This window comes from Xenopus tropicalis, chromosome 6 (assembly GCF_000004195.4).
Source record: "Xenopus tropicalis strain Nigerian chromosome 6, UCB_Xtro_10.0, whole genome shotgun sequence".
Lineage (NCBI taxonomy): Eukaryota > Metazoa > Chordata > Amphibia > Anura > Pipidae > Xenopus > Xenopus tropicalis.
In genome coordinates, this window is record NC_030682.2 from 90,528,628 (window position 1) to 90,556,221 (window position 27,594).

General features: G+C 41.3%; 3 protein-coding genes across 9 annotated transcripts in view; 1 reads left to right on the plus strand and 2 right to left on the minus strand.

Moving 5' to 3' along the window:
- Positions 1–1,622: 1,622 nt before the first annotated feature.
- Positions 1,623–15,994, minus strand: tmem14c (transmembrane protein 14C). The gene is given in 5 exon segments (NM_001078956.1): positions 1,623–1,848; positions 2,912–2,999; positions 11,743–11,844; positions 12,769–12,845; positions 15,811–15,994. Coding segments are annotated over 4 exon segments (324 nt in total). The 5' UTR covers position 12,845; positions 15,811–15,994; the 3' UTR covers positions 1,623–1,790.
- Positions 15,995–16,011: 17 nt separating this feature from the next.
- On the plus strand, positions 16,012–22,753 carry tbc1d7 (TBC1 domain family member 7). Of its 3 annotated transcripts, none has more exon segments than NM_001016332.3 (9): positions 16,012–16,294; positions 17,279–17,481; positions 17,660–17,774; positions 18,779–18,859; positions 18,970–19,157; positions 19,543–19,680; positions 20,715–20,860; positions 21,345–21,474; positions 21,912–22,121. In NM_001016332.3, coding segments are annotated over 7 exon segments (882 nt in total). In that variant the 5' UTR covers positions 16,012–16,294; positions 17,279–17,481; positions 17,660–17,662; the 3' UTR covers positions 21,999–22,121.
- A 4,036-nt stretch (positions 22,754–26,789) lies between these two features.
- mak (male germ cell associated kinase) overlaps positions 26,790–27,594 on the minus strand; it is a 29,187-nt gene continuing 28,382 nt past the window's right edge. For 4 of the 5 annotated variants that reach the window (XM_012964951.3, XM_018094707.2, XM_012964950.3 and 1 more), the window contains one exon: positions 26,790–27,366. In XM_012964951.3, coding sequence (XP_012820405.1) covers positions 27,209–27,366 — 158 coding nt within the window. In that variant the 3' untranslated portion in view covers positions 26,790–27,208. The remainder of the gene's footprint in view (positions 27,367–27,594) is intronic. The other variant, NM_001079339.1, reaches the window with a different exon arrangement.

Sequence of the window (27,594 nt, forward strand, 5' to 3'; positions counted from 1 at the left end):
GGTGTTTTGGGGGTAGCATTTTTCTTCCTCCAAACACAGCGAGTTGAGTTAATGCCAAAGAGCTCTATTTTGGTCTCATCAGACCACAGCACCTTCTCCCAGTCACTCACAGAATCATTCAGGTGTTCATTGGCAAACTTCAGACGGGCCTGCACATGTGCCTTCTTGAGCAGGGGGACCTTGCGAGCCCTGCAGGATTTTAATCCATTGCGGTGTAATGTGTTTCCAATGGTTTTTTTGGTGACTGTGGTCCCTGCTAATTTGAGGTCATTAACTAACTCCTCCCGTGTAGTTCTAGGATGCTTTTTCACCTCTCTCAGAATCATTGACACCCCACGAGGTGAGATCTTGCGTGGAGCCCCAGAGCGAGGTCGATTGATGGTCATTTTGTGCTCCTTCCATTTTCGAACAATCGCACCAACAGTTGTCACCTTCTCTCCCAGCTTCTTGCTAATGGTTTTGTAGCCCATTCCAGCCTTGTGCAGGTCTACAATTTTGTCTCTGACATCCTTGGACAACTCTTTGGTCTTTCCCATGTTGGAGAGTTTGGAGTCTGCTTGATTGATTGATTCTGTGGACAGGTGTCTTTTATACAGGTGACTAGTTAAGACAGGTGTCCTTAATGAGGTTGACTAATTGAGTAGAAGTGTCTAACCACTCTGTGGGAGCCAGAACTCTTAATGGTTGGTAGGGGTTCAAAAACTTATTTCACTCAATGAAATGCAAATCAGTTGCTATCTTTTATTTAAAGTTATTTTTTCGATTTTCCTTTTGATGTGCTATCTGCCACTGTTAAAATAAACCTACCATTGAAATGATACTGTTCTGAGACTTTTCATTTCTTTGTCATTGGACAAACTTACAAAATCAGTGAGGGGTCAAATAATTATTTCCTCCACTGTATATTTCTACTACTAAAAAACATACTGGCTGATTTGGTGTGACAAAAGTGCCAAACATATAAGTCGACCCCAGAAAACCTCATGATTTTGAAAAGTACACATTCTGTCAATATTCAAAATGGGTAAATACGTTTTTCTACTGCAAAATACCAAACTGCAAAGCTACAGTATGCATCTCAAAGCTTGCATTTTCACCACATATGCCACAAATTTTTTTCGTAACTTAGTCTCATTCATTAAGCTAAAACTAGCATAATAATGCAAATGTGAGGTAAAAACTTTTTATATATAAGATATAAATTAACCTTTTTTTTTTTAATCAGTATTTTACTTGTTTATAAAATGTTAATGAGGCTTTTTGCACCTGCCACTTTTCCATTTTTGGTGAAAGATGAAAGAAAGGCAGAGTCTGAATTTAGGCGGATTTCTGTTTGTGAATCTGGAGAAAGTGTTTTCCACCACTTTTACTCCAAAAAAAGGGCTATCTCCACTTTTGTGAATTCCCTCCCTAGAGTTAAAAGTCAAGGCATACCATATCACTAATGGGACATAGTAACCTATTTAAGATGATACTCTATCCAAAATTTGTGTATTTGTTCCAGCAAACACAAAGGAAAATCCCCTCTTGAATTTTTCTCAAAATTAGAACATTATTGCGCCAACTTTACTACAACCACTCAACCCCCAAAATCAGTCTAGCAAAATGACAAGCAATTTATATTAAATTAACGTTTACATTTATTAAGTAAAGAGTGGCAGTTTGAAAAATGACACCAAAGCAACATTTGGTAAAATACATCTATTTTACAAAATATTTAATGGCCACATTGTAAAAATATTTATACTTTTACTATAGGGGGGAAGAAAACATTGACTTCATCAGTAACATCATGGCTGTTGTGGTTTCTCCAACATCTTCATTCCAATTCTTCCCACCATTAAGAGACTGTTAGGGATAGAAATAAATTATACACATAAAGTGATAACTGTTTGTAATTAAACTACTCATATGCAAATAACCCCAGGTAATGAAGATGGAAAAACCTAAAAAATGTATTCCAAAAATGTCACCATTATTAATTATTGGCTAACTCATTACCATTATAGTAACTGGATGAAAACAGTTTTTCTATAGTAACAATTGAAAAAAAAAAGTCTGATTTTTATTGCTTGCATTAAACAGTGATTTTGAGCAACAATCATCCAACACGAGTGCATCTTCAGAGGCAGACTATTTCCAGAGGAAATCAAGAGGGAGCAATTCAGTAAAAATATTTAGGTGACCGAACTGCTTTATATGCAAGTGTCTATAGAATCCTAAGGAGGCATCTCACAATTTGTGATTTTTATACTATCTTGTCCATTAAGACTCCCCACAAAAAGCATTTTCAACTGCAGTCTAAAAAGGCCCCAAATATAAAGGTTAATCATTAACAAACCTATACAAAAGCTAGATCCAAATATGATATGCCTTTTTATAACATTCAAATGTGCATAATGTGAATGATGAATAATCTTTGTAAAGCGCTGTGGAAATATGTCAGTGCTATATAAATAACACTAAATAAATAAATCACTGGCAGGTGCCAAATATTAGGCACCCCCAGTGATTGTATTCGTTTACCAAAAACTGCCCTGCCCGGGGGTTCCTCCAGAGAGAACCATGGAGCGATCTTATTCTTCCTGCTTTTTCTTTCTTCTCTACCCCCAGGCAGATGCATGTGCAGTAGAGTGAAAAAAAAAACATCTTTTTTGTTAATGTTTGGCTTTTAACTCTACTGCACAAAAGCACCTATGTGAGTAAAGAAGAAGCAGGAAGAGGATCACCTTATGGAGCTCGGAAAAACAGCCTAGTCACATGTATCAGGTAAGTGAATACAATTACTTTGGGGTGCCCAGCAATTGTGACTTTCCTTCTCTTTTAAAATATATAGAACTTTTTAATTTAAACCAATTCAGTTACTATAGAGGACAAAATGAATGCAAAAAGAATATTTTTTGTACAATACCTTGCACCAGCAATTATTCCAGCAGGCATGAATTTTCCAGAGTTGTAAAATCGGAATCCCATGACTCCAGCCAATGTACCAGAGGCAACTTTTAAAAGCAAACAACAAAACAGATCTCATATTGTTATATTGTTACTTTGGAGGGGGCACTTTTACATCCAAACATTGTTTATTAAAGCACATAGAGATATGATGTGATCTGCAAGAGAAGGAACCGCAATCTAAGTTATCCATTAATAAGTACAGCATCATGCCTGTATTCCTACTAGGCTCAGCAACTGCAACCGTTCGGCTTGCCCGTGTAGGGCAAGGTACGTAACATAACTTCCACTACTTGGCTAAAACCTTGTATAATTCAAATAAAAACTTTTGTAACTTAAGCATCAAGCAATGAGGAGTCAGAGCAGTGTAACAGGGACAAGAAGGTGTCTAGGGTTTGAATTTGAGACAAACTCCACTGACCACCAATTTGCATTTAGGCAAATTTTACTGACTCCCAATAAATCAGCTGACTTATTAAGTGTTTAATATTTGTATGAACTACTTACTATAGATTAGCAACAACTGTTTATATTGTAATGTATTTACTGCATTATATGAGCTATCTCCTACATATAGGGGCAGATTTACCAAAGCACGAATTCGAATCCCGAATGGCAAAAATTCAGATTGGAAACGAAAATTTTGCCGTCTTTTCGTTGCCGTCGCAACTTTTTTGTATTGATCGATTGTAAACGACGGAAAAACCAATCCGATTTTTTCACGACGGCGACGAAAGTCGCGAAAAATACTAAAAAGTTGTGACGGCGACAAAAAAGTTGCAAAAATACCGATCATTACGGAAAAACCGCATTCAGACGCCTTTGGACCGTTCGTGGATTAGTAAATGTGCCCCTTAGCATCAGTGAAATGACAAGTTATTCAGCCCTTAAACTTTAGGAACAAGACATTTAAAAAAAAAAAACTATATTGCAGCAGCTTATCAATTAAAATCCCACTGGGCCCCTATAGTTCCTGGGCCCCCCAGCAGTTGCAGACTCCGTTACCTTAATAGTTACACCCTGCTTTTGAGTAAAATGACTCGGGGGGGGGGTTTGTATCACACCCTTTGTGTAGTGCATACAAGGGGCATTTTAATGCATAATTTAACTGCATAATTTGCTGGTGCTATGTAAGTAAATAAATGATGATAGCCAAGTTCCCACATAACTTGTACAGAGCCCTATATAATGTTATGCAAAGCTTAAAGAAAATAAAGTACTAAAGCAGTTTCCTTGGTGCAGTGTTTTATTATAATAGGTAATTTTTAAAAGCACAGAACCTTTTAATTATAGGTGAAGGCACTGGAGATTGTACTTTTCTTGAAAACTGAGCAAGGGCAAGAAGGTTCGAAATGGGGAACCTTTACTATTTTGGCACAGGTTTTCTTTCTCAAACACCAAACATACATTGCTTTTTGTTATGTTGAAGTAGCTCTTTTGAACACTAACCTTACTTAATATAACTAATACAAGTACCATTATGCTATGGCTTTAACTAGTATATCCTAATTTTTGTTCATGAATCTTAAGTTTAGTTTATATTTACTGTAAATTAATTTGGTAAAACATTGAAAAGTCAACTTTAGTTCAAGTATTGAGTGTTATCCAGAATCCATCTAACAACCCTTTACACCTTAGGCAGATTCCCAGCCTGCGTATAAGAGCAGGCAAAAAAAAAAGCTTCTCCAATAACGTATTTTCTCTTTTGTGTGTCAGCACCAGAGCCACTGCTTTGGCCTGGGTGCACACACACACACTGAGTAGATTTTGGTGCTGAAATCTGCTCTCCAGAGACGAAGCAGTGGCTCTGGGTGCAGGCACAAAAAAGAAAAGATATGAGCAGAGAACCTGTTAGAAACAGCCTGGTCTGGCTAAAGACACTGCACCTACATTATGATCTCTTACTCTACTAAAAAACATAATTTCCCCCATGCACACACAAGAAGAGGGAACAAAGGAACTGCACACTCATCTTCAGCTGGTAACTACTTAATCAATATCTCCTCCGTAATTAGTAAAATGCAGCTGGCACATATATAAAAAAAATACCATTAGGTGGGTTATTAGAAATCATTCTTGGGTCAACTGCCGGGAGTTCCTCTTAGTAAAAGCTTTGCGACAGCTGAGAGAGATTAAAGGACTGTGCCAGCAAAAGCCAGAAAATATGAAGTATGTAATACCTTTTATTGGCTAACTTATTAAAGCTGGCTAGCAGGAGCCTTTGTACAACTTCTTCAATACAGATTAAAGGAACAGTAACACCAAAAAATGAAAGTGTATAAAAGTAACTAAAATATAATGTGCTGCTGCCCTGCACTGGTAAAAGTTGTGTGTTTACTTCAGAAAATCTGCTATAATTTATATAAATAAGCTGCTATGTAGCCATGGAGGCAGCCATTCAAAGGAGAAAAGGCACAGGCACATAGCAGATAACAGATAAAACACTATTGTATTCTACAGAACTTATCTGTTATCTGCTTTGTAACCTGTGCCTTTTCTCCTTTTTTCCAGCTTGAATGGCTGCCCCCGGGGCTACACAGCAGCTTATTATATAAATTATGGTAGTGTTATTGTAGCAAACACACCAGTTTTACCAGTGCAGGGCAACAGTGCATTATAAGGAGATTTTGTGTTACTCACCGTTAAATCTCTTTCTCCTCAATGGCTTGGGGGACACAGGGACAATGGGGTATAGCTCCACCTGCAGGAGGCAGGACACTAGGGAAAAATAAAAAAAAATGCTCCTCCCTCTCAGCTATACCCCACAGCGCAGCCAAATGTAGATCAGTTTTGTCTAACAAAGAGGTAACCAGAGTAACCAATGAACAATATAACAATGTAACATAAATAACATGGCAGATGGCGCAAAGAGGAATCCGCTTCCGGGGGAGGGAAGCCCTGTGTCCCCCAAGCCATTGAGGAGAAAGAGATTTAACGGTGAGTAACACAAAATCTCCTTTTCTCACACAATAGCTTGGGGGACACAGGGACAATGGGGACATACCAAAGCAGTCCCCTGAGCTTAATAAGAGGTGGGCAGGAAGCGGAGTCGGAGTTAGACTGCCGCTGCTTGCAGCACCTTGCGACCAAAGCGTGCGTCAGATGCAGCAAAGGCGTCAAATTTGTAGAACTTAACAAAGGAGTGGATGGAGGTCCACGTGGCAGCTTTGCACAGTTGCTCAGCTGAGGCCTGGTTTCTGAAAGCCCAAGAGGTACTGACAGATCTAGTGGAATGGGCCTTGATCAATTGAGGGGTCTGTTTCCCCTTGGATATGTATGCTCTTCGAATAGTTTCTCTGAGCCATCGAGAGATGGTGGTCTTAGAGGCAGGTTGCCCGAGACGGGTGCCCGTGGGAATGACCAGGAGGGCATCAGACTTGCGGATTTCCTCCGTGCGGTGGACGTAGTATTTGAGAGCACGTACTGCATCTAATGAATGGAGAGCGACTTCCCTTGGAGATTTGGGATTAGGGCAGAAGGAGGGAATGGTGAGTTCCTGGTTAATGTGAAACTTGGTCACCACCTTAGGAAGGAAGGACGGTACGGTACGCAGTACTGCCTTGTCCAGGTGGAAGATGAGAAAGGGGGATTTGCAGGAGAGCGCACTCAGCTCGGACACGCGTCGAGCTGATGAAATGGCCAGAAGGAAGGCTACCTTACGAGTGAGCCAAATGATGGGAATGGAGGCGAGGGGCTCAAATGGGGGCTCCTGTAGTGCGCTTAGGACGATGTTCAGGTCCCACGGAGCGCAAGGATAGCGAAAGGGAGGTCTGATGTGCGTGACGCCCTGCATGAAGGTCCTGATGTCCGGCAGAAGGGCAAGACGCTCCTGGAAGAGAACCGAAAGAGCCGAAATTTGAGCCTTGAGCGAACCCAGGGCTAGACCCTTGTCAAGGCCAGCTTGAAGGAAGCTCAGTATAGCTGGTAGCGAAAAGGTCTGAAATGGAACATGTTCTTGGGAACACCAGTCCCGGTAGATTCTCCAGACCCTGTGGTAGGCCTGAGAGGATACAGGCTTCCGTGCCGCTAGGAGGGTTTTGATCACGGGTTCCGAGAACCCTTTTCTTCTGAGGATCAGGGATTCAGTAGCCACGCCGTCAAATGCAGAGACCTTGGGTTTGGGTGGAGGAAGGGACCCTGGGAAAGAATGTCCGGATCGTGAGGTAGATGCCACGGTTCTTCTTGAGACAGGGACAGAAGGTCTGAGAACCAGGTCCGGCGCGGCCAGTAGGGGGCGACGAGAATGGTCCTCACTCTTTCCCGTTTGATCTTTTTGATGACTCGGGGAAGCATGGGCAGAGGAGGAAAGATATACGCCAGGTTGAAGGACCATGGTGTCGTCATGGCGTCCGTTGCCTCGGCCCGAGGGTCCCTGGATCGCGACAGGTATCGAGGTAGTTGGTGGTTGATACGAGAAGCCATCAGGTCCACCTCTGGTGTGCCCCACCTTTGCGTGAGTGCTTGGAACACGCTGGTCTTGAGTGACCACTCCCCCGGGTCCATCGTTTGCCGACTGAGGTAATCGGCCTCCCAGTTGTCCACACCGGGAATGTAAATGGCCGAGAGAAGGGTGTGATGAAGTTCCGCCCACCTGAAGATGTGACTGGCCTCTGTGAAGGCTTGACGGCTCCTCGTCCCGCCCTGGTGGTTGATGTAGGCCACTGCGGTGGCATTGTCCGTTTGAACGCGGATCGACTGCCCGTTGAGGAGAGTCTGCCAGTGTATCAGTGCAAGACGGATGGCCCGAAGTTCGAGGATATTGATGGGGAGCAGGGATTCCGAACGGGACCAGGAACCCTGGGCTATCCGTCCCTCCAGGACTGCTCCCCAGCCGGATAGGCTGGCATCGGTCGTGAGGATGCGCCAGGTAGGGTCTGCGAGTGAGCGGCCGCGAGTGAGATTGTCGGAGTTGAGCCACCACCGCAGGGAGGCCTTGGTCTTTGAGGAGAGCGGGGTCTGCTGGGAGAGGCTCCTGTTCCTGTGCCATACCGAGAGGATATTCCACTGTAGCGGTCGGAGATGGAATTGGGCGAATGGTACAGCCTCGATGGAGGATACCATCGATCCGAGTACCTTCATGCAGAACCGGAGAGATGGTTGAGGTAACGAAAGAAGCAGCCGAACCAGGGCCTGAATGCGAAGGACCTTCTCTTGGGGAAGGAAGAGTCTCTGCGCTCCGGTATCGAAAGTCAAACCTAGAAAGGTCATCACCTGGCTCGGACGGAGAGATGATTTGGCGAGGTTTATCTTCCAGCCGAAGTCCTGTAAGATGTTCATGGACAGTCGGAGGTGCTCCTCCGCTGTCTGGAAGGACGGGGCTTTTATGAGTAGGTCGTCCAAGTAGGGGGTGATCGAGATCCCCCTGGACCTGATGACTGCAGCAGTGACCGCCATGATCTTCGTGAAGACACGTGGGGCTGACGAGAGGCCGAACGGCAGAGCCGTGAATTGGAAGTGGAGGTTGCGGTAGGCAAATCGCAAGTATCTCTGATGGCGAGGGGCGATGGGGACGTGAAGATAGGCATCTTTTACATCCAGCGCGGTGAGAAATTCCTGTGGTCCCATGGCCGCAATAACCGATCGCAGAGATTCCATTTTGAACTTGGTGTAACGGATGAATTTGTTTATGCCCTTGAGATCGAGGATCGGTCGGAAGGACCGGTCCTTCTTGGGAACGAGGAACAGGTTGGAATAATACCCCTGAAATCTCTCTGCCTGGGGGACCGGGGAGATTACTTCGGCCGCCAGCAGGTCTTGGATTGCCGTCTGGAAGGCCTGGAGTAGAAGAGGGTCCCCGGGAGTTCTGGACATGAAAAAGCGATGAGGAGGGGGGGCTGTGAACTCGAGGTGGTAACCTCGTGTTATGACCTCGCAGACCCAGGAGTCTTGAGCATGAGCCTGCCACTGTGCACGGAAGTGCTGCAACCTGCCGCCGACGGGGGTTTGCAGCAATGGGACTGACGGACAGTCATGCAGAAGTGGACTTGTCCGTCTGCTTGTGAGTGGGTTTTCGGGGCTGCCAGGCGGGGCGAGGCTTGTTGTTGAATTTACCGCGGGAGGATGATGGTTGCGAGGAATCAGAAGGCTTGGTGGATCTGTATCCGGAGCCACGAAAAAATCTCCCCCTGCGAAAGGAAGGCCGGGACTTGTTCTGTGGGAGGAAGGTACTCTTCCCACCTGTGGCCTGGCTTATGATTTTGTCCAATTCTGGACCGAAAAGTAACTTACCCTTGAAGGGGAGGGAAGTTAGGGATTTTTTGGAAGAGAGGTCCGCGGACCAGAGTTTTAGCCAAAGTGATCTGCGAGCGGCTACTGTAAGGGCTGAAGCCCTGCAGGTTAGTTGGGCAGCATCAAGTGTTGCTTCGCAGATGAAGGAGTTAGCTTCCTTGATCTGGGAGATCATAGGGATGAGTTCCTGTCTAGGGACTCCCGAGAGGATGCTGTCCAGAAGTGTTTGGGACCAGGACTGAATTGCCCTGCTGACCCAGGCGGCGGCGAAAGTAGGACGCAAGGCTGTCCCAGAAGCCGCGAAGGCAGAGCGCAGAAAACCCTCGATTTTCTTGTCCATAGCGTCCTTAAAGGAAGACGCATCAGGGACAGGAAGGGCCGTGTTTTTGGAAAGGCGTGACACCGGGGCATCAACGACTGGTGGTGAAGACCAGGTGTCCATGGTTTCCTGCGGAAAGGGATAGAGACGTTGGAAGCGCTTGTTGGACTGTGAACGCCTCTCGGGATTATCCCATTCAGATTGCACAATATTATCTAATTGTGCGTGTGAAGGGAAGCATACGGATTGTTTCTTGTGCCTCTTGAAAAGAAGTTTGGAAGTGTCGGAAGGATTATTGGAATCCCCTAGATTGAGAGTTTCTATAACTGAGGCAATAAGGGCCTCAATTTCCTCAGATGAAGATTTGGGTAGGTCTTCGCCTAACGTATCTGAGTCTCCAGAAAGCTCTCCCTCACTTAGGGATAGATCTGGCTGAGTGGGAGAATCTGCCGTGAAGGGATTGTCACTCTCCTCATCAGATGAAGGAGGTGCATGACGCTTGTGTGAAGAGGATTTAGGAGCGTCTAGCTTAGCCAATAACTTATTAAGGGAATCCGCGAGTCTGGGAATACCGCTAGAAAGTTGTAGGGCCCAATCAGGGGCAAACTGGTTAGTGGCAGGGGGGCCCGGCTGGACTTGGTCTGTTGGTTGAGGGATGGCAGAGCCTGAGGGCTCAGCAGAATCCAAGGCCTGGGGCTGAGGAGCTGTAGAAGCAGATTCAGGGGGCTTACATGCCTCACAAACTGGTTCCTTGTGCCCAGATGGCAAACGCTTTTTGCATTTGGCGCAGGCCAGGAATTTGATATTAGCCGAAGAGGCTGGGCCCCGGGGGAATAACTGTTTGCTGCCCTCCGCCATATTAGCCTAACTATTAGGCTGAATGATGCCCCGGTAGTGCCCAGAAGTAGAAAAAATCCCCCCTTTGAAACTGCGCTGCGGGGAAAAGGCAGGAGAAAGGAGAGCCTACCTACAGGTGGAGGCACCCGCTGTCCGCAGAGCAAGGAGTGAGGAGTCGCAAGGCCTGCGACACTGAGTTCTCCCCGGGAGCTGCGCCAGTGCAGAGCAGAAGGGCGCGAAGAGAGGCGGCGGAAGTGGGCGGGCGGTATGACGGAGGGCGCGAAACGGCTCCTGTTCCTGAGAGAGCAGGAAGTATTGGCCAATGGGAGCGCAGTAGCCTGTGCGCGCCTAAATTAAAAACGGATGTGGGGGCCCCCGGCGCTTCGGGTTAGAGATACCCGGTTGGCCGCATGGTGAGGGGGGGGGGGGGGGACCCGAGGGTCCCGCCGGCGCTGCTCCGGACCTGCCTACTTACCGATGCGGTCCGTAGCAGTGCTGAGCGCTCCTCTGGCTAGCCTTCTATCCCTCAAGAGGGTAGGAATGCTGCTAGGTGGCCCGCACCGAAGTGACTTAGTGGCCCCAGGGGAAATCCAGCGGTGGGGGGAGATCTGTAAGGGACCTACTTCCTGAGGTCTTCAGTCAGCCCCCGAGTATCCAGGCTAATCCTGGACTTTTAAACCTAGATGCAGGCATACTAAGCCTGGTCCTACCTCCTAACACTAGGAGAAAAAACTGATCTACATTTGGCTGCGCTGTGGGGTATAGCTGAGAGGGAGGAGCATTTTTTTTTATTTTTCCCTAGTGTCCTGCCTCCTGCAGGTGGAGCTATACCCCATTGTCCCTGTGTCCCCCAAGCTATTGTGTGAGAAATTTTTATTACTTAAAAGCTTTTTCATTTTTTGGTGTTACTATTCCTTTAACAACAGGTATAACGCTATGCAACTCACTGGGGACATCTAGTGGTGGTTATACTGATAGTTTGTAAAACAAAGCAATTTCAGAGTTATTTTGGAGTTTGTTCTAACTTTATGTGGGAAAGGGGTGGATGCTTCATCTGCAGTGTACTTTAATATACTGTAGGTAAAAATTACATTTAGAATATTGAGTAGTTTAAGTTCCTTAGTTGTGATTAACACATCAACTGTCACTCATGCCTCTGAACAACTACAGAATATTTTCTACAAAATAATAACTTTACTACTAAGAAATATTTTGTTTGCAGTTGTTGGGCAGCACAATCTATTAATTGAAATTGTTAATGTTGTTAGTGTTTTAAACTGAATCATGATGAACAAATAGTTGTTTTGAATTGTTGCACCATTTATTTTTTTGACTGGAATTTGAACTGGTATTTTTTTTGAAGCTATGAAGAGTCTCTTGCAATACACTAATCAACTGCAACTTACTTAGTGAAAGTAATACATTCTTTGAGTCATTGGACATCTGATAGGCACCCAATCCAGCTAAACTTCCAAAGAGTAGCCCGGCTGCCAGGGAAGGAACACTACCTAGAATGAAAAGGAAAGTAAATAGGTACTGTTATTAGAGTAACTTAAAACATAGCTAAACTCCCAAATTTGTAAATGTGAGTTTGCTGTTTGAATTGCCACATACTCAATACAGACCAAAAATTGTATTAACATTTCTGATGTAAAGACTGTAGTCTAGGTCTAAGAGGCAGTCATTTTATTAAAGTTCCAACAAAATCTAGACCCCCAAGTCTTATTGTGATATTCACACTGATCCCACTTAAGGTGGCCATACATAGGCCGATTTCATCTGCCAGTTCGGCAGCTTATCTGCCGACATCTGGCCTGAAATCGGGCAGGTTTGATTTTTTAGCCAGATCGAGGCCTGCATCAGCTTGTTGATACGGTCCCTGATCCGACTGCGCCTATGTCTGCCATTTTCAAAAGACTGAATTGGCCCAAAATCGCCCACCCATAGGTTGGCATATCAGGAGATGTTGTCAAGGCCAATCAATCAGCAATGAGATTTCAATAGTTAGAAAACCAAAGCAAAGCATATGAGTGGCTGCTATGTACAACATCACCGATCATGTTTTACTCCACTTTTTACACAGCAGGATAAATATACCCCCAAAGTGTTTTTGAAACAGATTGGTGTTTTCTTAGACAGCTAAGAAAATATGTGGTCAGCTGGGTGATGTGTTGGCCTGGGTGCATATTTTGATGGATATTGTATGCACACAGGCTGACACAGAACCTAGCAGTGCAGAGAAATGAAGGAGTAGAAAGAAGTGCATCTCATTAGTCTTGATTAAAAGTTGGAGATGCCCTTCCTGTAATTTGGAGCTTTCTGGATAAGGGGTTTCCGGATAGTAGATCCCATACTTGAATATGGGAATATGAGCACTCTCATATGTAGAATATCTACATTCTCCTTTGAGGTAGTTTAAATAATAAGCATACCTGCTTTGACATAACCCATAATTCCACCAGAGGCAACAAGAGCTGCATAACCAAAACCGAACCAGTCAACACCCATTCTAAACAGTGAGAAAAAAAAGAGAAAAATAAGAGTCATGCTCATGGGCACTTAAGATATATTTGAAGATCAATATGCAATTTTTCCTATTCTCTGTGATGTGGTCAGATTTAGCATAACGTCTTTTTTTTTTGCAGGCATTACAGAGACAAGTAGAAGCATAATCTAGCCTAGAAGCACATCAGCACTACACAGTCAAGTGACAGTGAAAATCCTTGTTTTGGGAATTGTTCCCAATAGCTGCCAATCTTTTTTTATCTTAGAGATCCCTCACCCTGGTATCTCTGACACTCCATGTGCTCACTGTGCACAATAAGATTGTACAACCTGTATTAAGTGTGCCTTATTTTTATCGGTGGTGCTGGCTGCCAATTGTGGTGCCTTCTGGGGAAGGAATACAAGGCATGGTTTGCATGCTAGCATCACAAGAATAAGTAAAAAGAGGGCTGCATAGGTGCCCCCAGAAGTCAGTGAGGGTAGTATGGAGGAGGGTTGCTGGTTGTAGGAATAGACACAACTGCCCAATGTTATAATAGAAATTAAAACAGCTATGATTATACATGCATAGTATGAAAGGACTACAGAACAAAATAAACCACTTTACTCTATGGGAACATCCTAAGACAATAATGTTTGTTTGTTTTTTTTCCCAAAAGACCTCACCTTTAAAATGTATACCCATAGTTCCCTATATTTAAAAATAATATCTAGTGATACTTTGCCACTAGACATTTGTGCCATACAAGAATATCACAGAAGGCAGCATAAAATGACAGACCCATCATATAGGACATACTTAATTGTCAAAAGGAAATGTTTATAACACTTATGACAACACTAGGGGGCAGATTCACGAAATCACCAGTTCGAATCCCGAATGGGATAAATTCGGATTGGATACGAAAATTTCTGAAGATCGCAAATATCACGAAAATGCTTACAAAAAAATTGTATTAGTCACGATAATATCGTATTGGCGATCCGAAAGTCACGAAATTTTCATACCGAACGATTGTAAACAGCGGGGAAAGCTTTCCGATTTTTACATAAAAGTCGCGCGGGCGTCAAAAAAGTCGCGCAAGCTACGAAAAAGTCAGCGAAAATCCCCTCAGAGCTTTCGAATGAATGCTCCGAGCACTCGTGTCTTAGAAATCTGTCCCCTAGGTTATGAACGGAGATCTGGTAATCTGAATTGATTTCTAGACCAGTAAGTTTGTGTGCTGTTGGTCAGTTTTAAATTTCATAGTCTATCCCCTGGCTGTAAAGAACATTTTGGAGTTATTTGCCATTTCTATTCTCCTAAGTTATCATCATAATTTATTTATATAGTGCCAGCAAATTACACAGTGCTTTACATTAATATCTAACGAACAGGGATCTTATGATAATTAAACAAACAAGTGTTTAGGAGTGATCCCCAACCAGTGGTTTGTGAGCAACATGTTGCTTACCAACCCCTTGGATGTCGCTCCCAGTGGCCTCAAAGTAGGTGCTCATTTTTAAATTTCTGGCTTGGAGGTAGAGCTGGGCGGTATGACCAAAAATTTATATCACGGTATTTTTCAAAATGATATCGGTGTCACGGTATTTGACGGTATTTTTTTTAGGTATGCAGCTGTTCACAAAGAGATGTTCTCCACCCTGACTGGGGCATGTAATATCAGCATTATAAAGCATTTACAGAAGAAAGAGCTGCTGATGCTGCAGCCAATACTATGGAAACAAGAAGGGCTCTATGTTAAACCATAGTGCAGCAAGAACAGTCGCACAGCACAGCCAGCAGCTTTCCCCACAAAGGTCTCTGGAAGAAAACAAGGAGAAAACGAATAAAGCATAAAATATTTTTTTGCCTTCTCCTTCGGGCTCCTCCAGCGATGCCGATCCCTTTTATAAAGTTGCCCCCATACCGGTGTAGCGCCCCGTGTGTGCATGACGTCCGTATGCACGGGCGCCCCGTGCGTACATGACGTCAGTACGCACGGGGCGCTACACCAGTATGGGGGCACCTTTATAAAAATATTCATATAAGTTTTTTTTAAAAAACCGGTATTCTGTAAATGGCGGTATACCGCCCAGCACTACTTGGAGGCAAGTGTTTTGATTGAATAGAAACCCAGTGTAATTGCCAGAGTCTTCTATAGAGTGCCAGTTCACATAGGGGCAACCAAACAGCCAATTATAGCATTTATTTGCACCCCCAGGAACTTTCAATGCTTGTGTTGCTCCCCAACACTTTTTCCATTTGACTGTGGCTCACGGGTATAAAAGGTTGGGGATCCCTAGTTTAGGAGTTATCAGGTGCCACTCATGTACTGTTATGCCCCTTACTAACATGCACAAAAGTCTTTCATGTAGCTCTTATCTTGCATTAACAGAAACACATGTCCCAACCCACCCCTAAGCTTGTGCAACTACTATCACCAGTGCTTGTGCTGCTCACACTGCAACTCATTAAAGGGGAACTATCACCTTTTTAAAAGTCCACAAAACTGTAAAGGAAAGTTAGTTAATCTGAATCAATAGTCTTGCTTATATTTCTTTTTACAATTTACACCTGTATATTTAGAGACTCATTTCAGTTCCTCAACCTAACCTATCCCCCCAGTTAAAACCAACACTCTCTTTCTGTGTGTGCCTGACTGACTGAGCATGAGTTAGCAATTCGCAATGCTCTACTGTAGTGGAACAGAATGTTAGGTTGAGGAAACACAATAAAATTAAAAAATAATGGCTATTGGTGAAAAAGGAGTACAATGTAAGTATGTATGTATATGTAAGTACACATTTGTATAAATAAAATACAGCTTGAAACGGAAAAACTATAAAACAAGACAGGTCAAGACAGATATCCTGCAGACTGGAACCCCGCACACAGTGGCCAGGAAAGCTGCCTACTTTGCACCTAGTCTTTAGCCAAATCCTACCCCTCCGCATAAGGCTATTGTTTGGTTTGCGCTACGACTCACCTAACAGCAGCGGAAGACAACGCTACAGACACACACGCTCAGTTCAGTCACAGTTGTCCCACTGCGATGGTCCAGGTCACACACACCCACCGCCGAGACAAGCTAGCTGTCACGTGATTCAGTCGTCACACGTGTTAATTCTAGCCACGCCCTCGCTTCTGCGGAATACAGCGCGTTAGAGTACTGTTACATGGGGGGGCGGTCCTAGCGGCACAAAAGTAACCGACGTAACAGAGGGGCATTTCAGAGTAGAGAGCATAGTGTCAGCCATAAAGGGCATGCTGCTCCACAAAGTGAAGAATGTGCAAAATGTTGTGCAAGAAGCAAGGCACCATCAGTTCAGGCAGAGTTAGAAAAATAAGCGTCTCGAATACTTTCACGAAAGAATCGTGCATTCTATTTTGACTCATTTGAGCTTCCGTCCAATGCCTGTGTGACGTTTAAGAAGACGGAAGTAGGTTGCAAGCCGATCATATTTACAGATGTGAGTGTATAAACCTACAAAAGACGTTTTGTATCACATGGATGTCCATATCTGGTCTTCAACAAGGCCTTGACTGAAGGCTGGAATAGTTTCCACATGCTGGAAGGGCTATGGGCTCTTACTCATGGGCTTTTTATGCGTTAGAAATGCATGCTGAGTGCGTCAAAGCACACATATTGTGTTTATATGCACATTTTTAAATGCAGCTCTCTATTCTATTGGCCAGGGATGTTTGAGCCATTGTGTCTGCCAGGTCAGACTATTACATCAGTAGAGAAATGCGGCCATCCTTCTCCATACTGACCACTGATGCAGTTCAGGTTCCTTCATTCATTCACATTTTTAACTCTGGCGCACAGAGTGTGTGTGTGTGTTATTTATAGGTCATTTTATTTATACATTAGATATTAATTTGTTTCAATTTTCCAAAACACATTATATTATATTACATTCATTAAACAAAGATATTTGTATAGGTAGTTGCAGTTGAAAGCAGTGTTTGTCTAAATCGTTCCTGTTCAATTGATCTGTAAATTATACATTTTTCTAACATGTATATGTATAAGTTGGGCACATCTCCCCACCCAAACCACACAATTTGTACTGCATATATCCCCTCTGTTTCACCATCACATTTTCCTAAAACAAATAGCTGTTGTCACTCGGCTGCCATTTTCCCTCTGACGACATCAGTGACATTTACATCTGCAAACAGCACCCTTAACGTGTGCTGTAAAGTTTGTGCAATAAAGAATGCAGGCTTACACAGGCAGAACTTACTGCAATAAACAGTCCTGCATGGATTGTGCCCTGTAAGGGTTAAACTGCGTTCAGGAGAGATGGTTAGAAAAAAAAAGCAATAACTCACTGATAAACACCCTACAGCACTCCAATTCCGTGTAGAAAGTGTTTATTGTGCCAACAAACCAGCCCAATGCTACAACAAGCGCACAATATAGTAAAGCATAATTCATTTTTTTGTAGAAGAAAGTTTCTTCAGCAGAATGCACAGCTAAAGCAGAGTTTCTGTGGAAACCAGCAGTGCCATCTCTTCATTGGCTGCTAGACTGAAGGGTATTTTTGGTAACCTGAGTTAAGAAGTGAGCATGCTCCATAGCCAACATTTCTAAGGGAGGCCTAGGAGTTACAGGAGAAGGGAATACTGCAGCCTTATTAAGGAGTGGCAGGTATTTAAAGATTTCAAAGAGACTGTTCATTGATTACATTTTTTGTGGGGGGGTTTACATGTCCTTATAAATAATGTAACAGGAGACACATTACACTTAACTTTATAATCGCTGAAAACCTGCTTCCAGTTGATAAGATGGTACTGTGTTTTGGAAAATTTGTCTTTATGTTTTATAGATAATGTCAGAGGATTCGCAGAGAAATTTCCGTTCTGTATACTATGAGAAAGTTGGGTTCCGAGGAGTGGAAGAGAAAAAGTCACTGGAGATTTTGTTGAAGGATGACCGCTTGGGTAAGGAATCTGTTTATGTACACTTTATGGCACTGCTGTAATAAAAACAGTGAAACCCACTGCTGCTTTAGGTCATAAAAGTATTCTAAATTTATCTTCTTACACCCATCTACCACCACTATTTATAAAATTATTTAAATTCCTACTTACCAGAATGTGTAAAAACGGGCAGCAGCTACCTAAAGAAGGGAGAAAAGAGAAAGATAGTTAAAATAGATAAAACTGTAACATCTTAATTAAGAAAGGGTGAATACCACATTACTTTCATATAAGTTTCCTTTATTTTTTCCTTTTCTTTTTCACTTGTTTATCCCATGGCCCTCTTTTATTTCATTTTGTTACTTCATTTCTTTATTTCGATGGTAATAACTATGCAAAGTAAACTAAAGATATAACTCTACATGAAAAGGAACAAAATAAATGTTAAATACAACGTTGCAATATATGTTATGAATGTACAAGAATGTGAAACAAAATGGATAAAGTATTTACATATGTATATGAAACTGTATGTACTTGATACAAAACAAAATAAAAGTTGAATAAACAAAAAAAAAAAAAAAAAATACTTAAATTCTTGGCAGCGTAAGATCAATGTCACATTTTATACAGTACTGTATCTGTTACAGTCATTCAAGACAAAGGTTGTACAATCATAAAACTTGACCTTAACAGAGGTACAGAAATGATCCCAAATTAACATTTATTTTTGACCATAGGATAACATTTGAGCCATTTTCCTATGTGTTTTCAAATTTAGTCAAAGTGCCAAGCAAGTGCTTGTTGTAATGAATAATGGAGGATATCTACATTCCTTCTAACAATGGTTTCATCTGGAATGCCCACCTCTGCCAGCCTATCTCTGCACATAGTTCTGCAGGTTTTTGGGCAGCCAGCATGATTCAACCAAAGTAAATATTTTTTGCTGATTTTATGTGAACTGTTATTATATTATTCCTGCAGGGGTATAGTTTCCCTTTAACAATCTTTTAATATCCTTTCAGATATTGAGAAGCTTTGCACTTTCAGCCAGAGGTTTCCTCTTCCATCCATGTACAGGATTCTTGTTTGGAAGGTACTCCTAGGTATACTTAAAACTACTTCATATATATATAGTGTATAGATAAAGTGTAGCTGCTATCATTTACTTAAAGGTTACTACTCAAAATATAGTGATATTTTTACTTCATTAAAGGTATACTCCCACAACACCAGGAATCTCATCCTATGGTAATGGAGTATAGGAGGGAGCAGTACCAGGATGTTTACCATGCCCTACAAGTTATCCATTTCATCAGTGAGGCAACCCCCAAGATTGAGGTTTTTCTCTATATGTATCATCTAGAGACTGGGAAGCTTTCTCAGAGTCAGCCTTATCCTATGGTAAGAGAAGAGTTATTTCACGTATGTTCAGCCAAGTAAACTAAAAGCATTTTGTTACATGGACTTACTATATTATTTGACAGGCTAACAGCGGCCCTTCTGTATGCTCATAACCTTCAATTTCAGATGACTATGCACAGTTCCGACAGCCCAATCTCAGGGTACAAATGTATATGAAAACCAGTAAAAAAAAAAAATGCATTTATAAAATTCTCTACATAAGAAAAAAATATATAGCTTTAAAACCTTGCTCCTTGATTAATATCCTTGCTTCTCAATTATAACCCTGTTTTATATTGTACAGGTATAGCTGTATTGTCCTAGCCATCATTAGTGAATTGAGTAAAGGTAGCTTTGTCATAACTAAAGATCATTTGCGTTTTAGGAGCCAGAGGATGACATTTTCTTGGCCATAGCAAGCACAATGGAGGAGATGGTGGATGATGATGTGGACTGTTATTGGCTCATTCGAAATTTTGTAAATCACTTTGATTCAAAGTTTAAGGATTCCAAGCTTCAGCTGGTAAGGGAGTGTGTATTCATCATAGAAAGGAAGTAGGAATGTGTGCAGTCAGTTCTTTAACCGATCGTCTGGCCACTAATCAGAGCCAGTTTATATACCAGTATGTTCTATAAGTGTGAAAGAAATCAGAGGAAACACACCTAAACATGGAGAGAGCATATAACCACCACTTAGTTTGTGCCCTGGGCAAAATAAATCCCAGAACTCCTGTGCTACATGGTGATACGTGGTACTAACACACCACTATCCCTTCCCCATTGTCATCTATCCAAAACACAATTTTTTTTGCTGGGCACTCAATATTTATACTAATTCTCTATCATTATCAAGTTATATAAGTAACAGCCAAGCTAGATGGTAAAACATCTGAAATAGTAGTATACCCGAGGTCAGGATTACAGTAGATAAAACACTAGAAACTGCATATTGACACTAGGCAGTATTCTAAGCAAAAAGCGATAAGACCGATATTCAAAATGCACCCATATAGTACTCCTGAAACCCTGACCTGCTCCATACAGTGCTCCTGTTCCTAGCCTAAATAAGCATTGGCTTGGCTGTCTGATTTGGGGGTGGTGGCAAAGGCAGACCAAGTACTACTGTGATGGGACCCCAAGTAAACTTACTGTACATAGGTACCTCTGCTATGGGCCCACACTCTGCACTGAGCCACATGGCTGCTTCTACTGAATTGCATTAGATTTGTGCATTTGGCCTCCTTATGACCGTTACTCAAACTTAGCATTAAGTTACTGGGAGAATCACTTATTATGGTCATGCGCACTATACAACATGGCTGCCAGCACCAGGAGCACCCTCCAGATGGGGCCGGCCTGCCACTTGCAGGGGCAGGGGGGCCCTGATAATAATGTTGTATAGGGCCCTGTGATTTCGAAAGGCAGCCATGACTGTGAAGCATGCTTTTTAGTATTGTATCAACCCACAAAGAGAATTTTGATGACAAAGAAGTATCTTTGTTAACATAATGTGCTAATAGTTATATATTATCTAATGTATTTTTTTTTCTATTGCAGCATAAAGCTTTTGAGCATTACTTGAATCTAGAAGATAGCAGGTTGGTTGCCCATCTCAAGGTCAGCAGTGCACTTGAAAAGCTTCCCTATGATCTTTGGTTCAAGAAGTGTTTTGCTGGGTGTTTATCAGCATCCAGCTTACAGAGGTACAGTTGGGAACTCTTGCTGTATTCAGTTTAATTAATTGGCAAATCATTTCACTGACTTTTGCATTAGGGCTTTAGCTGACCTGAATTCAAGGCGTTTTACTCTTTCTGAGAGTTGGGAAGGTTAGGAATGATGGCGTATGGTATGTTTGGTCTCCCCTGCTTAATCTCCTTTAGCACAGGCAACAGAACTTTAAAATACCTTTGTATTGGTGTCTGTGAGAAACAGTGGTTGTAAAATATTTGAATCTTGTCAGTGGAAGAAAACACAGAAGGCATTTTCTAGTGCGATAGAAATGTTTTACTGACGGCAATTTACACCAGTGCAAAGGGTTTTTTTTTCTATTTTTTGTGTGAGCTGGTGGAGATTAAGCTTGGGGGACAGTATGTACCATGTTCCATTCCCTAAAAACTTTCTTTCTGTTTTATATGATTTTGGTAAACTATACTAATATATGATGATACTTTGTTCTGTTTTGTAAAGGGTATGGGACAAACTTGTCAGTGGATCTTGCAAGATTCTAGTATTTGTTGCTGTGGAGATTTTACTAACTTACAAGTTGAAAGTCACGGCCTTAAATAATGCAGAGAGCATAAATAAGTTTCTGGAGAAGGTGAGTTTGTTACTATACTGAGCACTTACTGTAGTTTATACATCTATAAATGTTTCATGGTGCCCTGCCTGCCTAAAGGATCCTAAGGCATATTTTGGCACATTCTTTTTATTATAATGTCGTTCATAAACATTTTATACTGAAAAGCTACAAGATTTTGATTGTTACACTGCAGGCACATAAATAAAGGCGGAAACCCACACAGATACAGGGAAAACCTGCAAACCCATTGCAGATATAGCCGTGGCTGGAATAGAACCCAGGCCCTTAACACTGCAAGGCATTGTGCATAGAGTTTATCTATCTTTTTATTCTAGATAGGCTGTTGTATATCTCCTTTATAAATATTAAACCATTGTAGCAAAATGTTGATGCTCATATAGTGTAAATGAAATAGTGCCAAGCAGAACTGACCTCCCTTTTAATTGTTTTGTTAGATTCCAGAAGACAACACTGACCCAATAGTGAGCAAAGCTATAGATTTATGGCACAAGCACTGTGGAATTCCTGCTCATAGTATTTGACCATAAGAAATGCTGGTGTGTAAATACAAATATTTTGTTTGGTTTTTTTTTTATTGTATTTTATAAATGCATCTGTACAGAAAATCTCATACAGAGAAGAAATAAAAAAATGTAAATATAAAATGAAACTGGTGATTTGTTATGCTTAAAGTAATAGTGACACAAAAAAAGTGTTTTCAATTTATTTAACTTATTCTATTTAACTAAATTTCACTGTTACTTTGCACTGGTGAAATTTTTTTTTTACTGTAGAAATACAACTACAGTTTATATAAATAAGGTTTTGTAAAGCCATAGGGCAGCCAATTTTGCTGAACAAGGCAAAATGGCTTGTGTTTAGTGTTCTAGTATAACGAGTGTAGTATTAAAGGCTAAAGGATACCATTTCCAGAGTGTTTACCATTGTTGGCACATTCAGGATTTACTATCCCAGTTACTGCTCTAATCCTCGAACCCTAGAACCTTTTTGCAGGATTTGGCTGAATCCAAAGTGTTCAGCCAGACTGAATCCAAAATTCATGTAACTTCAAAGCTCTGGACATCCAAAATTGATATTTTTATTTTTTGTTCACAAGCAAGCGAATGTTCCTGAGGAAGGTCACATAAGAGTGATTAAAAAGCTGGATTTCCATGATTTGAGAACTTTAATAAAAAGGAGCGTTCCTCTTGTGGATAATACATAACGCCAACATTTTGAGGTATAAATACTCTGTTTTAAACATGTACTGATATAAATAAACTTTCACCATATGAAACATTTTATACAGTAAACTATTTTATCAAAAAGCTCTGAGCCATTTAGAAATATATATATTTAACAACTTAATATTATAAACGTGAAGAAACATGTCAAGAGTAAAAATGTACATTGCCCTACTGATTTACATTTTTGTTAAAAATACAAGAGTTAAATGTTAGAACAGGCAGGAATATCCCAAGCTCCAAGAGTCACAAGGTTCTTGTGTGAATATCCATCCTACTGGAGTACAGATACATTAATTTATAGGGGTTTTATACCCCCATAGCTAACATGAATAGTGCTTTATACTAAACATACATTTTATTTACTGTTTTAACCTTGGAAAATCTATGTTTTTTTCTACGTTCAACACAAGCCCTATTAATTAAACTCATGTTAATAAGGGGTCGTGTCCTCTCTTTGACTTATATTATTGCCATTTATTCCTGGGCGTCTCTCGTCGCCTAGGCCCTGTATGCCCTGTTCACAGTGTGATATTTAAGTGGTCAACACTGTTATTTATATATTTAATGCATTGGTTTAAATAAATATATTCTACAGTAAACATTGATCAGTTATATGTCATAACAACCTATTACCTTCTACTTCACAAAGTGTGGAAAATTACTGTAAGATTTTGCTTCATATGTTCAGCTCCAGTCATAGCACAACAGGGTTGTACTCAAACATTCAATGTTGTGCTTGTAAACATTTTTCCCAAATAGCTGTGCTGTCCACTCATATGATGGTTAAATTCCCTGGCAAAGCATAAATTAGATTTAATAATAGGGGTTATATAAAGCAGGTGTACCAGACATGTCCCACTAGCTGTTGTAGACAGCTCTCTTATTCTGCCAGATATGTGCCATTTGTATCTGAGGAACTGTTGCTTAAATGCCAGGCACCTGTCAAATATATGGAACTGGTATAAAATTACCAATGCACAAGCACTGTAGATTTGATGTTCCCTGGCTCTTCAAGGATCAAGCACAAGGCTCTCAAAAATGCTAAATCTTCCAGCATTCCTGGCAGAGTGCGGGAGTTGCGGTTTGCAAAAGTTAGTGGGGTTTTTTTGTTTGGCAAACCTATTTTTTTTTTTTTTTTTATAAACCCTGTTATCTACTGTGCATTTATTAAAAGAATACATTTGAGAAGTTAAACATTTCTACAGCATGTATCTATAAACAAGGATTAAATGCTGAAGTAAGTAGAGTCTGTTTTACTTTAATGTTGCACTGTATGTGTTTGCTGGTAGTTGAGATGCTTTTCACCCTGTTGCCTACACTGGGCTTCTCCATACAGTAACTGAAGCATCTGTTGTCTCACATATGCTGACTGAGAACAGGTGTGTGACACTGCAAGCTGTCATTAGGAGTAGGCAAAGAGGGGAGCTGTCATGGACCTGCTCTTGAGGATCATGGGGAGGCTACCGAAGCACAATTGCAGAATCACCTGCATATTGACTTCTAAAATAATAGGGGGACTCCTCATTGGACTGTTTGCCAATGGCGCCTAAACCTCTTAGTAAACGAAACGAAGACCTTATACGCACACCCTTAACTCTCCTAAAAATTCACACTCGGTGCTCGCTGCGGGGGGATCGGCACCCTCCCAAAGAATCCAAATAGAAGAAAGCAATGGCACTCAGGAGCTACAATCAGGACTAGCCTTTTAGATACTTTATTACAGAAGTGCAACGTTTCTGGGCAAAGCAACCCCTTTGTCAAGCATGACAAAGGGGTTCCTTTGCCCCGAAACGTTGCACTTCCGTAATAAAGTATCTAAAGGGCTAGTCCCGATTGTAGCTCCTGAGTGCCATTGCTTTTCTTCTATTTGCCTAAACCTCTTGGGACTTAGGCCCTGCTGGCACATCAAGTATCATGCTATTACCATTTCACAATAAGAATTTACCAATAACTGCCCACTACATAAACTTATCTCCCAAACACCTGAGTACAGTATAAAGATGCATGTGCTTCAGGTATTTACTGTATATCCCACTACAAAATAAGACAGGTAAAATACTATTGAGTCCTTATATTTAGTACCCAGGGGCAGATTTAAAGAAATTCTAAATGCGGAATCCTAATGGATTCTCAGCAAGTTGAATTATATTATAGTTTTTAACACTTCACAGCTGTCAAGAAAAAGTGGATTACTGAATTGTCACATTTATTAAAAAAAACAAAAACTTTTTTTACATGAGCCAATATGTTGGAATTTATTAGACTGCTTTGAGCAATTGAATTCAATTATTTTGGGGCGTTAGAGGTCAGTGGCAGTGCTGAGCTCTAACACCCAATCAATCAGGTATGTGAATAATGATCATTTCCTTAATTTTAATACAGTGTTTAACATATGGGACTTAAGGACTCAAGAAAGTTAGCTTTCACCATATCACTGTCATTACCACTCTTTAATAATCTGATTCCAACTGTTTTCACTCCATAAAAATAACTAAACTTAAAGGAGAAGGAAAGTTAAAATCACTGGGGGGTGCCAAACGTTAGGCACCTCCCCAGTGATTGTAATCACTTACCTGATACCTTGGGCTGGTGCTCCTATTAGCAGAAAATCACACCAGCCCGGGGTACATACAGACAAGCAATCCTCTTCTTTCCTCCTTGTTTCTCTGCAATCCTGAGGCCCATGCATGTGCAATAGAGTCAATAAGCCAACTTCTTTATTTAAGTTCAGCTTTTAATACAACTGCACATGCACAGCCAGCGCAAAGAAAGACGACGGAAGAGGGGCGCTTGCCTGCATGTACCCTGGGCCGGTGCTGTTTTTTCCTAACAATCAGGGGTATGAGGTAAGTGATTACAATCACTGGGGGGTACCTAACATTTTGGCACCCCCCAGTAATTGACATTTCCTTCTCCTTTAAAGAGGTTGTTCACCTTAAAGTTAACTTTTAGTATGATAAAAAGAGAGATATTCTGAGACAATTTGGAATTGGTCTTCATTTTTTTATTGTTTGTTGTTTTTTAGTTATTTGGCTTTTTGTTCAGCATCTTTCTGGTTTGAAATTTCAGCAGCTATCTGGTTGCTAGGGTCCAAATGACACTAGCAACTAGGTAGTGGTTTGAATGAGATACTAGAAGATGGATAAAGAAGGGCCTGAATAAAAAGATAAGTTATAAAAATTAGCAATAAAAATAAAATTGTAGCCTCACAAAGCATTTGTTTTTTGGCTGCTGTGGTCAGTGACCCCCATTTGAAAGCTGGAATGAGGCAGAACTTAAAAACTATAACAAAAATAAAAAATGAAAACCAGTTCACAAGTTGCTAAGGAATGGCCATTTTATAACAAATTAAAAAAGTTAACTAATAAAAGGACACCTACCCCTTTAAAATGAGTTTGTATTTATTAACTAACCTGCTAGGAACCAGTGAATTGCTCATTATTTGTAAATGTAATGGTGGCCTACACGAGGCAAGATCCACACTGTCCGACCAGCAGGCAATTTATTAACAAGTGGTCAAAACTAGCCAAATTTCAGAGTTATCTGGCATGTATTCCACTGAATGGCTGAAGCACATATGCATTGAGGCTGGCAGCATACAGAGGGTGATCCGTTAACTGGTTAAACAAATATTAAGTTCAGCATGATTTCTGTTAGTAAAGCGCTGAGCTGATATTGAGTATAATATGCAAATGTAGTAAAAAAAAAAAAAAGATGGTTGCATGGCTGATTAGACCAGTCTCATATATAAAGGGACACGCACACAGCACAGCAAGCTAGGATTGACAGTTTCTCATATGAAGATACAGACACATCCACTGTATGATATTAATAGCTGCTAGTCAACCTTGATGTCAGTATTGTAATGCACTGAAGGTAGGAAGCATGTCATCTAAGTATCACCAATATTTGGATATTGTTGCCCTTAAAGAAAAAACTTGCTATATAGTTTACTTCTGCCATTTTTTTTTAAAATTGACTGTAAAGGGCTTATAGTTTGTGTGTACAGAACATACTTTCTTAGTACATACATACATATGCAAGCTGCCATACTGTTTGCTTTGCCTGAGGTAAACTTATCACATATTCCCTGTAAACAATACACTTGCTAACCACTGAACTTTCCCAGTGCAATATTGCTGACATCTGCAAATTACGTTTGATGCAATAAGGCAGCTGCACATAGAAATAATAAGGAAGGGTTACTTTATGGTCAGTTGTGCATTAGAAGCAATGCTTTCATACTATCTACTGTATTTCAGAACAAAATAAAATAAATAAGTTAAACTAATAAACAGATTACCTCTCCCTTAGAGAAGAGATTTCATTTGCATAAGTACATATAGGCTCTTTTTAACAGTATTGATGCTGTACATGTAGATGTATGCTCTTCAGTAACTTTCAGCAGGTAGATTTTCACAAAGCTCCAATTTAATGAGAAACAGCCCCAGAACAAGTCTTTCGATTTTGGAACCAATCCTTGGAACATGAAAATCCATCAACTCTTAACGATGGCCTCCATATTTGGCTACCCAGTCTGTTCTTCCATGGACTGCCTGCAGTGGCTGAGGGCGGTTTAATATAGATAGATTTCCAGCAGCTGGCTTGAAAGGTGGAGCTGGCATCTGAGAGCGTACAGCTTTTGGTTTCCAAGCATCATAATCTGAAAAAGATATACACAGTATTAACAGAGAGTAGCATGGGTACACACAGAAGAAGTCCAATTAAAATGTAAGCACGGACAACCACTGTCATTTAAACATTTAGGGTAAAGACACACTGAAAAGTAATAAAAAGTAACAATCACAATAAAATTGTAGCCTCAAAGAGCAATGGTGCAATAGTTTTTTGGCTGGTGGGGTCAGTGACCCCCATTTGAAAGTTGCAAAGA

Coding starts and splice junctions, on each gene's coding strand:
- tbc1d7 (XM_031903380.1), top strand. CDS start 17,663: ATGTCAGAGGATTCGCAGAGAAATTTCCGTTCTGTATACTATGAGAAA. Junction 19,681..20,714: donor AGGATTCCAAGCTTCAGCTG/GTAAGGGAGTGT, acceptor TTTCTATTGCAG/CATAAAGCTTTTGAGCATTA. Junction 21,475..21,911: donor TAAATAAGTTTCTGGAGAAG/GTGAGTTTGTTA, acceptor TTGTTTTGTTAG/ATTCCAGAAGACAACACTGA.